Source organism: Coregonus clupeaformis, chromosome 27 (assembly GCF_020615455.1).
Source record: "Coregonus clupeaformis isolate EN_2021a chromosome 27, ASM2061545v1, whole genome shotgun sequence".
NCBI lineage: Eukaryota > Metazoa > Chordata > Actinopteri > Salmoniformes > Salmonidae > Coregonus > Coregonus clupeaformis.
In genome coordinates, this window is record NC_059218.1 from 1,860,173 (window position 1) to 1,878,785 (window position 18,613).

Sequence of the window (18,613 nt, forward strand, 5' to 3'; positions counted from 1 at the left end):
AGTTTGTGCTGGAAAGTGTTTGTGCAATCCTCCACCGATGCACCTAAGTGTGTGTATGTGTCCTAAAGTGAACCCAACATAGGGCTTTAGTCATCTCATATCCACTATCCTTAGTGTCTTGTGAAAGAGCTTGTCACACGTTCATTCATCAATATGGTAAAGGGGTCAAAGCTTTAAAGGGATAGTTACTTTGAGGTGATTTGTGCCCATAGTGTGGATTGTAGTCTTCCTTTGCCCAGCTACTTTCAGGCAAGGGAACACACCAGTCATTTGGTCATTGGGTGAACTATCCATTTAAATGCTAAAGGGTGCTTTAATTCTCGTAAAGACGACAGTGCAAACACCATTCTCTAATGCATTAACCATTACTCGGTGTGTGATTGTCACATGGAGGTTAATAGACATGTTCCCAGAACTGTGTTCCCAAATTAGGAATGGAAATATAAAGTGAGGGCGCCAGCTGGTTTTCACTGCGATAGCCTGATTGCAATGTTTTAGCCAGCCCGTGTGTGTGTGTGTGTGTGTGTGTGTGTGTGTGTGTGTGACAGCCTGATTTGAGTGTTTAAATAAGAACCCACCCAGCACTGTGATATCATCTGTATACTTTATATTTGAACTTGGCAATGAGCACCTTAAGTGTGTGTGTGTTTGTGTGTGTGTTTGTGTGTTTCTCTTGCTCTCTGTCTCACCACCAGCTGTTCTTTGATATTGTATCGCCATCATTCCTCTAGCTGTTGATACGTACACTCCAACTCATGTCCAGTCAAATCTCTCTCTCTTTCTGTCTCGTTCTCTCTATGTTTACTCTGGACTGTATCACAGTGTGTTGCCTTTTAAGTCAATTAAGACCACATTCTTCTTTACAATGACGACCTGTCCACCACATCCTCCTTATATTCCTCTACAGCTGTATCGGTACCCTGTCAGTCCATTCTTTAATGTAAACATAACATCATGGTCATAGTTGTCAGTAGTTCCATTAGAGATACTTAGACTCTTCATAAGAAAATTCACAATACAACTCCATCATCAGAGCATCACAGCTGATGGGCATCCACACACATGTTTGTTTTACTATCCTTGTGGGGACCAAAACATTTATTCCCATTAAAAATCATATTTCACTAACCCCTAACCCTAACCTTAACCCTAACCTTAACCCTAAAACTAAACCTAACCCCTAACCTTCATTTTAACTCTAACCCTAATTGTAACCCTAACCCTAAACCTAAGCCTAAAATAGCCTTTTTCCATGTTGGGACCGGTGAAATGTCCCCACTTGTCCAAATTTTCCTTGGTTTACTATCCTTGTGAGGACTTCTGGTCCCCACAAGGATAGTAAAACCAAACCACACACACACACATGCACACACACACAACTGGCCCGTAAAACACTCCTGCCTGTTTACTCTCCACACAGATGGGCCAATGGAATGTCTGCACCGGTGGCATCAGGTATTGTGACAAACACACGTCATGTGTGTGTATATGAGTGAGTGTTTGAGTTCTCAGGGTTATTGGCTGTGATTGGGAACACATACACACCTGTTCCCTTCTTTGTGGACTATGTGTGTTTAATCTACAGTAGCTGTATTAAAGGCTAACAGGCTGGCTAATGTAGCGTGTCTTATTGATACTAAACCTCTGCATCACTTATACTGCTGCAGAGCTGTCGTTTCTCTCTCTTGGCCCCTCTATATCTCCCCACTCCCTCCCCCCTTTCTCTCTCTTTGCCCCTCTATATCTCCCCACTCCCTCCCCCCTTTCTCTCTCTTTGCCCCTCTATATCTCCCCACTCTCTCCCCCCTTTCTCTCTCTTTGCCCCTCTATATCTCCCCACTCCCTCTCTCCCCTCCCTTTCTCTCTCTTTGCACCTCTATATCTCCCCACTCCCTCTCCCCCCTTTCTCTCTCTTTGCCCCACTATATCTCCCCACTCCCTCTCTCCCCCCCTTTCTCTCTCTTTGCCCCTCTATATCTCCCCACTCCCTCTCCCCTCCCCCCTTCTCTCTCTTTTTTTCCCCCCTCTATATCTCCCCCCACTCCCTCTCCCCCCTTTCTCTCTATTTGCCCCTCTATATCTCCCCCACTCCCTCCCCCCTTTCTCTCTATTTGCCCCTCTATATCTCCCCACTCCCTCCCCCCCTTTCTCTCTCTTTGCCCCCTCTATATCTCCCCACTCCCTCCCCCCCTTTCTCTCTCTTTGCCCCTCTATATCTCCCCACTCCCTCTCCCCCCTTTCTCTCTCTTTGCCCCTCTATATCTCCCCACTCCCTCTCCCCCCTTTCTCTCTCTTTGCCCCTCTATATCTCCCCACTCCCTCTCCCCCTTTCTCTCTCTTTGCCCCTCTATATCTCCCCACTCCCTCTCCCCCCCTTTCTCTCTCTTTGCCCCTCTATATCTCCCCACTCACTCTCCCCCCTTTCTCTCTCTTTGCCCCCTCTATATCTCCCCACTCCCTCTCCCCCCCTTTCTCTCTATTTGCCCCTCTATATCTCCCCACTCCCTCCCCCTTTTCTCTCTATTTGCCCCTCTATATCTCCCCACTCCCTCCCCCCTTTCTCTCTCTTTGCCCCTCTATATCTCCCCACTCCCTCCCCCCTTTCTCTCTCTTTGCCCCTCTATATTGCCACACTCCCTCTCTCCCCCTTTCTCTCTCTTTGCCCCTCTATATCTCCCCACTCCCTCTCTCCCCCCCCTTTCTCTCTCTTTGCCCCTCTATATCTCCCCACTCCCTCTCCCCCCCCCTTTCTCTCTCTCTAAGTTATTTTACACTTCATTTCTCTCTCCTGCAGAGGATAACTTAGTTGAGGAGATTCTCTTGCTGTTTCTCTCTCCTTCCCTGAGGAAAGGACATCACCTCTCTCTCTCTCTCTCTCTCTCTCTCTCTCTCTCTCTCTCTCTCTCTCTCTCTCTCTCTCTCTCTCTCTCTCTCTCTCTCTCTCTCTCTCTCTCGCCTCTATATCTCTCTCTCTCTCCTCTATCACTCAATTCATCTCTCGCTGCACTCTTTCTCCCTTTTCTCTAATTTCTCTCTTTCTCTCTCCTCTCTCTATTTCTCCTCTCTCTTATCACTCCCCACATCTTGGTCTGCTTAATTACTATTTTCAGGCTGGGAGGGGGAAGAGGGTGGCGTGCGTCCGTGCGTTAGTGCATACTGTATCAGTGTGTGTGTGTGTGTGTGCTCTGCAGAGTAGTGTTCTGCTGACTGCAGAAGCCCTACCTGGCAGTGTCAGCCAGTGCGTCAGCACTAGGGGATGGAGGGAGTGAATGAAGGAAGAGAAAAAATAATTGAGGATCAATCAGAGTGACTGCGGAGAACCCACACACCACTCACCACACACCGCTCACACACACACCGCTCTCACACACTGCTCACACACACTGTGTTTTGCATGTCGGTGCTCACACACACTCTTTAGGAGTAGGGAAAGGAGTGTGTGTATACTCTCTACTTTGAGATGGTGAGTCCTTCTATTCTCATTTTGGGATGTGTGTGTGTGTGTGGACAGGGCTGAAGATGGATAGTGTGTGATGGCGCTGGTGAGAAAAGTGTGTTTGGCAAAGTTTCCCCTCCGGCTGGCTCCCTGGAACGCGATATGATCCTCTCTCTCTGTGTGTGTAGTACTCTATGTGTATTCGATCTTCTTACAGAGTCTAGAGCTTCTTCAGTGTTCTACAGGAATAGGTATTCTTGCTCTGTGGATTAGTGATAAGGATAGTGATTATGTGAGATTGATATTTTTATGAATAGGTTATATTGATCATGGTTGTGATAGAGAGATGCTGATGATGATATTGAAAGAGTGTAATAGTGAGAATGATGCTGATGATGATAATGATTGAGATGATGAGTGATAATGACATTGATGATGATAATGTTGATAATGTCTACTGTAATTATCATGATGATGAAGGTGATGATCGTGAGAATAGCTAGTTTTGCTTACTCATGCCATGCTATAAATCTTTCTGCTACTGCCCTATATATCTCTGGTGTGTGTCTGTGTGTGTACATCTACCTGCATGTGTGTGCATATATGTGTGTGTGTGTGTCTGTCTGTGGTGGTGGTGGGGGGTGTATGGGGGTGGGGGGGGGGGCTTTCTGTGACAAGGACACAGAGAGTGCTGCATTCCTATTGCAATCAGACTGCTCTAGAGGGAATGTACAGCACTGCAGATATATATTCTGTACAGAGGGATATTCTCAGGTCACACACACACAACAGACACGCACACATACACACACATACACACTTTATGGAGGAAGGTGTTGTGCTGGTATGTGAGGATGTTCTGACCCGCTCTCTCTCCCCCTCTCTCTTTATGCAGTGAGCAGACCCCCGGTGTAGTGACAGAAGATGCTTCCTGTGCTGATCTGTGCCCTGGTCTCTCTGAGCTTGGCCGACAACTTTGACACAGCATACCCTGAACTGGAGCACTACAGAACCATCTATGTACAAGGTAGACACCAGTGTGTGTGTGTGTGTGTATGACATCCATCTGCATTGATAGTCTAACACCTCTAATTGAAAGTCGCCCTGGTTAAGAGTGTCTGCTAAATTACCGAAATGTAAATGTACCTGTCTCTGTGTTTCGTTTATGACACACACTCCTGGAATGTCTCCTGTAGTTTCATAGTATCATCTTATCTCTGTGTGTGTGTGTGTGTGTGTGTGTGTGTGTGTGTGTGTGTGTGTGTGTGTGTGTGTGTGAGCGTGTGTGTTTGTTTGCGCACGCCTGTGTGTGTGTATCCTCACGCACTGCAACTGTTGAATGAGAGAGATAGGGCAGCTATGTGGGGTCTTGTTTTCTCTGTGTGATAACCTATCTGCTATCTCTTTTTATTTGGGCTGTAGAGGCAGATTGCAGGTCAGATATGTCACTGTTGGTGTCATGTTTAGAAAGCAGGTGCAGTGAATGTGTATTGGCTACTGCACTCTTTCTGCAGTGACAATATAAAGGCGGTTTTACCACATACAGTACTATGGTAGAGTGTGGTACCAGCAGTAGCATGTGTAGCCCAGCTCTCCAACTAAAACAGTATACTGTACTGTGTGTGTGGTAAGCAGTTCTGTTGAACTATTGTGTAGAAATTAGCTTCAGCATCGATCGTAGTTTCAGGAGGCAGATTCACTGACTTGGCTGGAGAGAGGAAGCGCTAACTCACTCCTATAGTCAGTATAGGACTCCTATAGGATCAATCAGTCAGTCAGTGTAGCATGGGTCCCTATGGTCCTAACAGGGATATACAGATGTAGGATCTTAATTTGATCACTGTTTTATTGCTGAGAGTTTTCCTGCACAGCAGGAAATGCAAACTTGTAGTGTATTCAAGGTTTTAAAAGGTTTCTAAAGTTTGTAATTTCCATTTGAAAATGTCAGACTTGATTTGCCCTAACGAAAAATTTATCATTCCCTACTATTTTCATGAATTATAATCCACAGAATAATTCACATTTCTTGTTGCTGCAGGATTATTTTCCTTCTGTAGCAAACTGGCAAAAATTTAACGACATTTCTAAAAATCTTCAGCACCACTCCAACATCAACATTTGTGAAAATGTGCGCTTTCTAGGTTTTGTAGTAAAAAAGATAGAGGAAGATAAGTTTCCAATGACATCATCGGTGTGCATCATGTGATTTTAACCAATTATGAGTAGGCATTACCTACTAATTGCCTACTAAATGTCTACTAATTGGTTGATGATGTCATTGGAAACACTTATCTTCCTCTATCTTTTTTACTATAAATCATAGAAACGTGCCATTTTCACATATGTTGATGTTCGGGTGGTGCTGGAGGTGATGAATATGAAGCAATTATTTCTTTTTTTCTTCTTTAAGATCCTAGTGGAACTGATAAACACGATTCATAACTTGTGTGTAACCATGGTAGGGTAGACAATTCCCAGAGTGCAGTCAGAGGATTGGGGGTTGGAGCAAGGGGTTGGGGGGGGGGACATCTGAGGATCATACTACAGAGGATGGTCACAGCATTGACTGAGGACGCTCCATTGTGTGCATTACATAGTGCCTCCTGACATATTATACTTATCAATTCGCTCCACACCAGGAAGAGAGGATTACATCAACATCAAACACAAGATGAGGTAGTGATGGAATGCACAGTCAAGCTGTATTAGAGAAAACCCTGTAACCAGATTCTGTTTAAGGGGGTGGGGGTGTTTGGAGCAACAAGGTATCACAGTCTCAATGCAGATTTAGACGTTCATCTACGTTCTCCAAACGTCAAATTTCAAAATGTTTTTTTCGCTCCTGCTGCTCTGTATCGTTCTATTTCTCCAAACGTCAACTTTCAAAGTTAAGGGTTAAGTTTAGGCACTCATTCCAAATGGGTCAAGTAAGGGTTAAGGTTTGGGATAGGGTTCAAACAAAAAATGTAAAACTAGTGTCCACGACTGGGATCAACCTTCTGAGCCAGAAGTCATGGGATTACGCCCAGTGGTGGAAAAAGTACCTAACTGTCATACTTGTGTAAAAGTAAAGATACCTTAATAGAAAATGACTCAAGTAAAAGTGAGTGAAAGTCAAACAGTAAAATACTACTTGAGTAAAAGTCTAAAACTATTTGGTTTTAAATATACTTAAGTATCAAAAGTAAATGTAATTGCTAAAAAATACTTAAGTATCAAAAGTAAAAGTATGAATCATTTCAAATTCCTTAAATTAAGCAAACCAGACGGCACAATTGTCTTGGGGCACACTCCAACACTCAGATATAATTTACAAATGAAACATTTGTGTTTAGTGAGTCCGCCAGATCAGAGGCAGTAGGGATGACTATTTTCTGTCCCGCTAAGCATAAAACATTTTACTAGTACTTTTGGGTGTCAGGGAAAATGTACGGAGTAAAAAGTACATTATTTTCTTTAGGAATGTAGTGAACTAAAAGTAAAAGTTGTCAAAAATATAAATAGTAAAGTAAAGTACAGATACCCCAAAAAACTACTTAAGTAGTACTTTAAAGTATTTTTACTTAAGTACTTTACACCACTGATTACGCCTATCCACCACCCCCATCCACAACGCCCTAGGAAAACCCAAGTCTACTTGATGGGACTAGTGCTCATTGTTTCCCCTGGTGGCCGGTTTTGAAGGTATTTCCCGACATCTTCAGGACAGTTAATCTTGAACGATCTCCCTGGTTTGGAGTGATTTTTATACATGGTTTTGGAAACAGATTTGTTTGCGTGTGGATGTAAATGTGTTTGAAGTGTAAATACATGTTAATGAGTCCCTTAGCAGAATGTTATTATGTGTGGTTGACTGGCAGTAGTTCATATTATTATTATATCTATAAGCATCATTATAACTACATCATTATCTCATAGACAGATTTCTGGAACCTGATGTTTGACTACAGGGGTTCTCCTAATACACTGGTCACTTACATCAGCATTACACAACATGCTACAAAAATACAATGCAGAACTATATTGTTTAAATCAAAATTACACCAACATGGTGTATGTGACAGGGATGAACAACCTAGCTTTTGTGCTTCACTTGGGATAAAAAGAGATGGGAACTATTTAGCTATTGAGCAAGCCTCTGCTTCCATGCCTAGATCTTGCTAGTCAATTTCATATGGCATAATGTGATAACAAACAGGTTAAATACCATTCAGAGAAAATAAACCAGCCCGTTTGTTGATAAGATACAGAGAACCAAACAATGGGTTAGTGTTGTTGTTGAAGTTAGGAATAGAGAGTGAGAGAGATACTGTATGAGAGAGAAATAAATACTAATGGTTTAACCCATTCCTTTATTACAGAGAATGGCCCTCAGCTCTCTGTGGTGACGGAGCAGTCCAAGGTGGTGTCGAGGCGGGGAGGTAATGCCACCCTGCCCTGTAAGTTCCACAGGGATGTGTCACTGCCAGCCAACCCCAAACTGAGGATCAAATGGACCAAGCTGACATCAGACTACCTCAAAGAGGTGGGTTTCCACTCGAATCAATGTCATAAAACTGTAATCAAAACCCCTTTTCTATATAATGCACTACTTTTGATCAGAGTCAGATACTGTACAGGTCTGGTCAACAATAGTGCACTATGTGGAATAGCCTATGTTATAAAAGAGACTAGGACAGGGGTAGGCAACTAGATTCAGCCGCAGGCTGATTTTTGTCGGTTGATGGTCGGGGGGCCGGAACATCATTTGTACACTGCAAATTGACCACAACTAAGCCCAAATAGAGATTGTATTTGAAAATAACAATAATTTCATACCTTGATTACATTGAGAGACAAACTATTTTTTTATTCGTGGGTGTACTTGTGAACAGATTTCCTGAATTAAACACATTTTTGCTGAATTCCTGGTGATTTTACAGTTTTCTTTGCCCAGAAAATGTAATTCCCCCCAAAAATATATATACTGTACATCTTCAGCACCACTCCAACATCAACATACAGTGGGGAGAACAAGTATTTGATACACTGCCGATTTTGCAGGTTTTCCTACTTACAAAGCATGTAGAGGTCTGTATTTTTATCATAGGTACACTTCAACTGTGAGAGACGGAATCTAAAACAAAAATCCAGAAAATCAGATTGTATGATTTTTAAGTAATTAATTTGCATTTTATTGCATGACATAAGTATTTGATCACCTACCAACCAGTAAGAATTCCGGCTCTCACAAACCTGTTAGTTTTTCTTGAAGAAGCCCTCCTGTTCTCCACTCATTGCCTGTATTAACTGCACCTGTTTGAACTCGTTACCTGTATAAAAGACACCTGTCCACACACTCAATCAAACAGACTCCAACCTCTCCACAATGGCCAAGACCAGAGAGCTGTGTAAGGACATCAGGGATAAAATTGTAGACCTGCACAAGGCTGGGATGGGCTACAGGACAATAGGCAAGCAGCTTGGTGAGAAGGCAACAACTGTTGGTGCAATTATTAGAAAATGGAAGAAATTCAAGATGACGGTCAATCACCCTCGGTCTGGGGCTCCATGCATGATCTCACCTCGTGTGACATCAATGATCATGAGGAAGGTGAGGGATCAGCCCAGAACTACACGGCAGGACCTGGTCAATGACCTGAAGAGAGCTGGGACCACAGTCTCAAAGAAAACCATTACTAACACACTACGCCGTCATGGATTAAAATCCTGCAGCGCACGCAAGGTCCCCCTGCTCAAGCCAGCGCATGTCCAGGCCCATCTGAAGTTTGCCAATGACCATCTGGATGATCCAGAGGAGGAATGGGAGAAGGTCATGTGTTCTGATGAGACATAAATAGAGCTTTTTGGTCTAAACTCCACTCGCCGTGTTTGGAGGAAGAAGAAGGATGAGTACAACCCCAAGAACACCATCCCAACCATGAAGCATGGAGGTGGAAACATCATTCTTTGGGGATGCTTTTCTGCAAAGGAACAGGACGACTGCACCGTATTGAGGGGAGGATGGATGGGGCCATGTATCGCGAGATCTTGGCCAACAACCTCCTTCCCTCAGTAAGAGCATTGAAGATGGGTCGTGGCTGGGTCTTCCAGCATGACAACGACCCGAAACACACAGCCAGGGCAACTAAGGAGTGGCTCCGTAAAAAGCATCTCAATGTCCTGGAGTGGCCTAGCCAGTCTCCAGACCTGAACCCAATAGAACATCTTTGGAGGGAGCTGAAAGTCTGTATTTCCCAGCGACAGCCCCGAAACCTGAAGGATCTGGAGAAGGTCTGTATGGAGGAGTGGGCCAAAATCCCTGCTGCAGTGTGTGCAAACCTGGTCAAGACCTACAGGAAACGTATGATCTCTGTAATTGCAAACAAAGGTTTCTGTACCAAATATTAAGTTCTGCTTTTCTGATGTATCAAATACTTATGTCATGCAATAAAATGCAAATTAATTACTTAAAAATCATACAATGTGATTTTCTGGATTTTTGTTTTAGATTCCGTCTCTCACAGTTGAAGTGTACCTATGATAAAAATTACAGACCTCTACATGCTTTGTAAGTAGGGAAACCTGCAAAATCGGCAGTGTATCAAATACTTGTTCTCCCCACTGTATGTGAAAATTGAGCTTTTCTATGTTTTGTAGTAAAAAAGACAGATGAAGATAAGTTTCCAATGACATCATCGGTGTGTATCGTGTGATTTTAACCAATTATGAGTAGGCATTGCCTACTAATTGAATACTAAATGTCTACTAATTGGTTGATGATGTCATTGGAGACACTTATCTTCCTCTATCTTTTTTACTATAAATCATAGAAACGTTGTTTTTTTACTAAAACTTTGTGGGGCCAAAGTATCAATAGGAGTGTCATTCCACCAATTCGGTGCATTTTGGCAAGTGTAACTTGGCCCCAAAAAAAGATTTCACCAAATGTTTACATTCTATCATAAAGAGCACAAATGTTCAACTTCATAAAACACTTCATTTTTCCATCTCAAGAGGTTAAATAAAAAACATTACTATAGTAAGTACCTATTAAGTGCCAAATAAAGTAACAGGGTTGACCGTAACAGGTTGACTGTAACAGGGTTGACGATTTCATTTTAAATCAGCCGTAAATCCCCATGTGACAGGGGGAATGGAAGCTTGTTGTGTGCAAAAGGAAGGGGCAATTGAATGGAAGCTTCACAAAAAAAAAATATATATATATATATATATATATATATTTAAACATTTCTAGCCTGTCTATCTATGGGTAACAGGGTTGAAGTGTTATGCTTGGTCCACTCAATTTTCCACAACACAACACCAGAAAATGGCCAAAAAGAGTAGAACCAGCTCACCTGCTTTTACACTATGATTTGACTATTAGATGTTCAATATTAATTTTGAACAAAAATATTTAAAAAGGAATATTTTTACCATATTAAAATGACAGTTCAGTTCACGTAACAGGGTTGACCTTAAAATGAGGGACAGACGTAAATGTAGAATAATCACATTAAATAATAATCTTCAAAATGGACTTGTCAAAGCGACAAAATAACTAGGGCTTTACAATTATGGTGAAAACTTGGAGAAATGTTAAAGTTAAGTGGGTTAAAATCTTTCTAGAAGTCACACAGGGTGCAAGGAGGGATGTCAAAATGCTGAATTATTCATATTGAAAATCTGATTTATTGAATTCCCCATGTGGTCTATATTAAGAGGGACTTAATTTAATGTAACAGGCTTTTACAATTCAATATTGGTGCACAATTTCTACTTAAAATATCAAAGAGATGCAAAAGGCACTCATTTCGTGGAATGACCCAGGATCTAACTGATGCCGTCACTTACAAATCCTTCTTCTTCTTGTTCCAGGTGGATGTCTTCGTTGCCATGGGTTTCCACAAGCGGAGCTATGGACATTTCCATGGACGTGTCTACCTACTGGACTCGGCCCCCGCGGATGCGTCGTTGGTCATCACAGAACTCACACTGGAGGATTATGGGAGATATAAGTGTGAGGTCATCGACGGGTTGGAAGATGGAACGGCCGTGGTGTCTCTGGACCTGCAAGGTAACACACACATTTCAACACACACAAACACACAATTTCACAGTGTTTCCTCACTGCAGTCTGACTACACAACAGCTAGTATTCAATATGGACTCTGTTTGACAAAGTTTTTGAGAGAACCGTCCTTTGGTAAAGTCTATTTACTGTGTAAACTCCGTAGCAGCCTGTCCTTGTCTAAATGGCCCATGGTTCTGGCTATATATAGCACCGCTAGCTGAGACTACCCAGGAGGACTTTCAGGGGCACACACACACACAGTCAGGCCGGAGTAATGGAGTTCATCATTTAGGTTTCCATTCCTGGCACTCCTCCAAGGAACAGGGTATAACTCCATGCATCACCCAGCTAGACCTGCTCCATTAAATATGAGAATGATCAACTATTACTGCCATCATCAGAGCTACAGCACATAACAATGGAATAAAAATTGTAGGATTTGATCAAATGCTATAAGCTAATGGGGTTTAGCTATTATTATATACAGTGGGGAGAACAAGTATTTGATACACTGCTGATTTTGCAGGTTTTCCTACTTACAAAGCATGTAGAGGTCTGTAATTTTTATCATAGGTACACTTCAACTGTGAGAGACGGAATCTAAAACAAAAATCCAGAAAATCACATTGTATGATTTTTAAGTAATTAATTTGCATTTTATTGCATGACATAAGTATTTGATACATCAGAAAAGCAGAACTTAATATTTGGTACAGAAACCTTTGTTGCAATTACAGAGATCATGTACGTTTCCTGTAGGTCTTGACCAGGTTTGCACACACTGCAGCAGGGATTTTGGCCCACTCCTCCATACAGACCTTCTCCAGATCCTTCAGGTTTCGGGGCTGTCGCTGGGCAATACGGACTTTCAGCTCCCTCCAAAGATTTTCTATTGGGTTCAGGTCTGGAGACTGGCTAGGCCACTCCAGGACCTTGAGATGCTTCTTACGGAGCCACTCCTTAGTTGCCCTGGCTGTGTGTTTCGGGTCATTGTCATGCTGGAAGACCCAGCCACGACCCATCTTTAATGCTCTTACTGAGGGAAGGAGGTTGTTGGCCAAGATCTTGCGATACATGGCCCCATCCATCCTCCCCTCAATACGGTGCAGTCGTCCTGTCCCCTTTGCAGAAAAGCATCCCCAAAGAATGATGTTTCCACCGCCATGCTTCACGGTTGGGATGGTGTTCTTGGGGTTGTACTCATCCTTCTTCTTCCTCCAAACACGGCGAGAGGAGTTTAGACCAAAAAGCTATATTTCTGTCTCATCAGACCACATGACCTTCTCCCATTCCTCCTCTGGATCATCCAGATGGTCATTGGCAAACTTCAGACGGGCCTGGACATGCACTGGCTTGAGCAGGGGGACCTTGCGTGCGCTGCAGGATTTTAATCCATGACGGCGTAGTGTGTTACTAATGGTTTTCTTTGAGACTGTGGTCCCAGCTCTCTTCAGGTCATTGACCAGGTCCTGCCGTGTAGTTCTGGGCTGATCCCTCACCTTCCTCATGATCATTGATGCCCCACGAGGTGAGATCTTGCATGGAGCCCCAGACCGAGGTTGATTGACCGTCATCTTGAACTTCTTCCATTTTCTAATAATTGCGCCAACAGTTGTTGCCTTCTCACCAAGCTGCTTGCCTATTGTCCTGTAGCCCATCCTAGCCTTGTGCAGGTCTACAATTTTATCCCTGATGTCTTTACACAGCTCTCTGGTCTTGACCATTGTGGAGAGGTTGGAGTCTGTTTGATTGAGTGTGTGGACAGGTGTCTTTTATACAGGTAACGAGTTCAAACAGGAGGGCTTCTTAAAGAAAAACTAACAGGTCTGTGAGAACCGAAATTCTTACTGGTTGGTAGGTGATCAAATACTTATGTCATGCAATAAAATACAAATTAATTACTTAAAAATCATACGATGTGATTTTCTGGATTTTTGTTTTAGATTCTGTCTCTCACAGTTGAAGTGTACCTATGATACATTTTACAGACCACTACATGCTTTGTAAGTAGGAAAACCTGCAAAATTGGCAGTGTATCAAATACTTGTTCTCCCCACTGTATATATATTTTTTACAACTTATGTTTTGTTTTCCACCTGTTTAAGATTAAGTGAGTATATAAAACCCAAAGCAAATGGATGTTTTATGAATTGCTGTTAAGGTGTTGACTCTCTCCTCTCTCTCTCTCCCCCACTCTCCCAGGTATCGTCTACCCATACTTCCCTCGGCTGGGTCGTTACAACCTGAACTTCTTTGATGCTGAGCGGGCGTGTCGCGAGCAGGACTCCATCGTGGCGTCATTTGACCAGCTGTATGAGGCATGGCGTGGGGGTTTGGACTGGTGCAACGCGGGGTGGCTGAGTGATGGATCTGTCCAGTATCCCATCACCACCCCCAGGGAACCCTGTGGGGGCAAGAACACTGTCCCCGGGGTACGCAACTACGGCCTCAGAGACAAGGAGAAGAACAGATACGACGTGTTCTGTTTCACCTCCAACTACAAAGGTGAGAGTATGTGTGGGGGTGTGTGTGTGTGTGTTTGCGTGTGTGTGTACATGTGTATCTAACCCGCTCCCTCCCTCTCTTAGGGCGGTTCTACTACCTGATCCACCCCTCCAAGCTGACATATGACGAGGCTGTGCGTGCGTGTCAGAAGGACGGAGCTCAGATCGCCAAGGTGGGCCAGATGTATGCCGCCTGGAAGCTATTGGGCTACGACCGCTGTGACGCCGGCTGGTTGGCTGACGGGAGCGTCCGTTACCCCATCACCCGCCCCCGTAGGCGATGCAGCCCAACGGAAGCTGCCGTGAGGTTCAACGGCTACCCTGACAAGAAACACAAGCTGTACGGAGTCTACTGCTTCAAGGGCCACAACTGAGAACCCCAATACGCTCACACACACACATACTAGAGAAGCTAATACATTTACAGAGTAGGAGGGAGAGGAGGATGGGAAGAGGAGTTACGAGAGAGGGAGGTCATATAGGGGAAATTACTGATATAAAAAAAATAATTAAAAAAACGTTCAAACTGTGATTTTTTCTTTTCAGATACAGTAAAACGAGAGGTGTGAGTCATTTTAACAATTCATGTTTTTTTTGTAATCTGGGACCTGATATTGTACTGGGGATAGTTTACGCATATTTAAGGTTCATGTTATTTAATCTGTTATTTCTACACAGGAACAGAAAGGGAGGATGGATTTGGGAAAGGGGGTGGTGGGAGGGAGGGAATGGGAGGGAGTGGGGGTGGAGATAAAGATGATGTCACATTGTCCAAAAGTGACATTGTAAGTGGACGAGGCATGCCATAGCTTGAAGGACGTGCTTGGACTGAGAACAACACAGTAAAGCTTCTGATAACTGGACTGATACCTTTGGGCACTTACCTTTTCTGTTCAATTAAACCTAGGACAACAAAAGAGCAACAATATTTACACAAACACAAAAAGCAAAGATGGCATAGATCAAGCTATTATTATGATATTATAGAATGCAACTATAGCACAATTAAAATCCTGTCTGCTGTCCATCTTTGCAGGGTGCTACGACAGTGTCATGTACTTCATCATATTTTTGAGTAGTTTATTTAATATTGTGTGTGGACCAAACATCAGTCTCAACATAGAAACGGATAAAAAAGGAGAAGCCAACCATTAGCATTGTTTAGTTTTCTTTTTTTACTATGAATATGTAGAATGTGAGTATCTAGAATTGTATTTCTGTTTATGGATGTCTTTTGATATAGAAATATTGTTTAATTTTCTGCGCTACGCTATCCCAGAGTTCTGTGTTCAGTCACAGGGCTAAAGTGTTGAAACTAACCCCAGAAACATACAAATAAGGAAACCAAAATACAAAATGTTGCACTAAACACTGTGTTTATGTCAGAAGACTTACAGTGGCCTAGAAGGGACAAGGTTAACAGCATTTAGTCCTCAGCAGCAACACAAAATGCCTGGCAATAGTTGTCTTACTGAGTAGTATTGTGACATGCAGACCTGCAGTATAATATGTACGTTAGACACTAGTTGCTGTGCCTCTATGTACAGCTTAGCCTTTAGTGTAGAAACACAAGGCATGCCTCTGAGCTTTTATACACAGCAGAAAGCCAAAAGCAACACTTGCAGTGTAAATCCCAATTTCTTCTAAATATTTTTTGGTGTGCTATTTTTGACACAAATAGTTTCTTAGAGTGAACGAGTAGACCCAGTGATATCTGTGAAACTGGTTGTTTGAGCAGTGACAGGCTGTTAGCTATCTAACGATGCCACGTTAGTCTGCATGGCTAAGCTAAGCTCAGGCCAACAGCTCAGGCATATATATTTATCTGCATGAACACAGAGCCTGCAATACCCTCGCACACCACTAGCAGTGCAGCCGACTCTAGACTAGCCCAGCGAATTGGCCAGATAATCATCCCATTTAAAAACACCATTGGTTCCTGCAGGTACAGTAGGTTATAAGAGACTCCCATGTAAGAACAACACACTGTGAAGGGCTGACATACACTAGCACAAGAGCTTACAGCACTCAACGCTAGCTGGCTCCAAGAGAATGTTAGGTCATTCCTGGAGTGTTAGGTTAGCTATACTTGGCTCAACCTTACATAGTTAGCTTATTGTTGAGTTAGCTAGACTTGGCTCTACCGTGTCCTATCACAACCGTACTCAGAGGTGAGTACAGGAACGCCAGTGGAAGGAGCAAAAAACATTGACCGTTATCACAAAGACCTGCTGGACAGACACATATTTATATTGAAATTAGCCTCAGAAATTATGTTAGTAAGAAAAATATGTATCTTACTTGTTTCCCCAGTCAGCAAAGCACAGTGATTAACAATGTTGAAACAGGAATCATGAGCCACAACGATGATGATGAACACACGAGCGCTTCTGTCAGAGAACTTTACAAATCTGTCAGAAAGCATCACCAATGCTTTTCTTCAACTGTAGTAACATGCCCATTGTGAACCTTTACTAACAAAACCCTTTTGGCTGGTTCAAGAACTGTCCATGATTTATTTTAAGAATTAACTACGTAATGTATCAATTAATTCAAAAGTTTAAGAAAAAAACTACAACCAGGCAGTCATTTCTATCCCTACACTGTTTTGTGTATGTACAACATTACTCAGTTGCAGTATTGTTTGTAACTATGTTAGGAACTTTTTGGACCCAAAGTCAAGAGGAAAATAAAACAATTAAAATAATTACACCTGACTTTGCTTCTTATTGTTCCAATGGAAACAACCAAAATACCTGGACTTGCAGCTGTGTGTATATCACTGCTGAGTGATGTAGGAATAAGGGCTTTAGTAGGAGCCAAGGTGCAGTATCTATTGGTAGAGGATAGGGGCTGATTTGGGACTGAAGCACGCTGTGACTGCCAGGTGTAAAGACACAGGCCTTCAGTAATTCACGGATGCACACACACACAGGCCCTCTGTAATGTACATGTTTCCAAAGGGTGGGGACGTTTGCATAAGGGTTTTCCTGCCAGTTTGGGGAATTACAGAAGTACACAGAGGTCTTTTCATGGTATTCCTGTTCTGTTCGTTGATCTTGTAAGTGAAAAATGTCTGTCAAAGCAGCAGATTGTTTTAGGAGCTGGATGACGGCATGAGGTTGAGATGTTGGTTTACTGGTAGTGGTTCATATATTCATGCTGGTTTCCAGAGCAGAGCACTATTTTAGGATCCCCCACCTAGCCTGCAGGCATCTGTTGCCTGGACACACAGCAGGGCTGCACTGACTGACAGACAGGAAAGAGTCATTTATTCACTTCAATCATTTCATTCATTCATCCATCCATTCATTCATTCATTCATTTGTTTATTCACTGGGGGAGAGTATGCACCATCAGTCATCACTCACACCATTAAACTTTTGACTGCGTCACCAGACTTTGCAAAGTAAGTACAGTGGCTCCCTCTGTTGGTAGTCAGTACCTCTGACAGGTAAAGAAAATCATATAATTGTTCAATAAACTCAAGTGATTTTATTGAATAATCTTCTGCATTGAGATGTGAAGTGTGAGAATATTGATACACACTGGATCAAATCTGTTATCGTATTAATTTTTATTGCACAGTCAGCGGAAGGTGAGATGGAGCACAGGATGGTGTATAGGTACAGTATTAGTGAGTTTTTGGTGACATACACAACAGATACAAGAACATAAAAACAGACAAAGTATTCACATTCGCTTTGCCTTCCCCAATACAGCATACCCCACACTCTCTGGGTTAGAAACACACATATTTGGATGATAAAACACTATGATAAAACACTATGATAAAACACATACATGGAGAGCAAACAGAATGGATGAAAGCAGAAAACCAAGAAGACAAAGGCTACAAACTTTCAATGCTGTTTCTTCACCCAGTCATTTCTGTCCTTAGGGGAAAATAATTATTTGTAGTATTTCTGAAGAAATGGTCAAGTGTCTTTGAATGTTTCTCAAAGTCGGTTCTGTTGAGAGCAGTTTGTGGTGACTCTCAGGTACAAGTCATCCCCCTGAACAGCGCGATAACAGCTCAGATATCTGGATTGTAGAACTTTACTAAACAGACTCTGTGCAACATAAAGTACACAAAGGCAACATAATGTAAGATAAGGTACTTTCTCTGCAAGGTACAACAAGGCAGATTTCTGTAAACAGCAAAATAAGTCATCGTTATAACAATCACTTCAGTTCTAATTACCTTAAACAGTATCACAGTCCATTTATAGGTGTAACATATGCAATAAATTAAACGGCTACGGCTTCTTATATAACTTTTCCCACCTACGCACCGGACATTCATTATACTCTCTCTTTTCCTATTTATCATTGCATACATAACAATAACAAATTGGTTAAACGTAAGAACCCCAATCCCTTTTAAAACCATTGTCTTTAAGATTAAGATATCACTGACATTTCTGAATATGCTGGAGAGCCACTGAAGGAGGTGACTATCACAGATATTGTTTGACGTATACCTCTCCTCATCTCCTCTCCTATAAGGAACTGATATAGCTCTTTCCTCATATCAGTTCTATGCACCATATGGTAACAGTCATTAATAAGACAAATTTAACTTCATAGTGACTTTTAAATAAATTGATTGACCAA

The 18,613-nt window shown here is 42.5% G+C and overlaps 1 protein-coding gene across 1 annotated transcript in view; it reads left to right on the forward strand.

Moving 5' to 3' along the window:
• The window catches only part of hapln1b (hyaluronan and proteoglycan link protein 1b), a 29,416-nt gene extending 12,713 nt beyond the window's left edge, over positions 1 to 16,703 (forward strand). Inside the window, exons 2-6 of the mRNA XM_041850601.2 lie at positions 4,332 to 4,463; positions 7,798 to 7,961; positions 11,297 to 11,495; positions 13,695 to 13,997; positions 14,081 to 16,703. Coding sequence (XP_041706535.1) covers positions 4,361 to 4,463; positions 7,798 to 7,961; positions 11,297 to 11,495; positions 13,695 to 13,997; positions 14,081 to 14,370 — 1,059 coding nt within the window. The 5' untranslated portion in view covers positions 4,332 to 4,360 and the 3' untranslated portion in view covers positions 14,371 to 16,703. The remainder of the gene's footprint in view (positions 1 to 4,331; positions 4,464 to 7,797; positions 7,962 to 11,296; positions 11,496 to 13,694; positions 13,998 to 14,080) is intronic.
• The last annotated feature ends 1,910 nt before the right edge of the window (positions 16,704 to 18,613 follow it).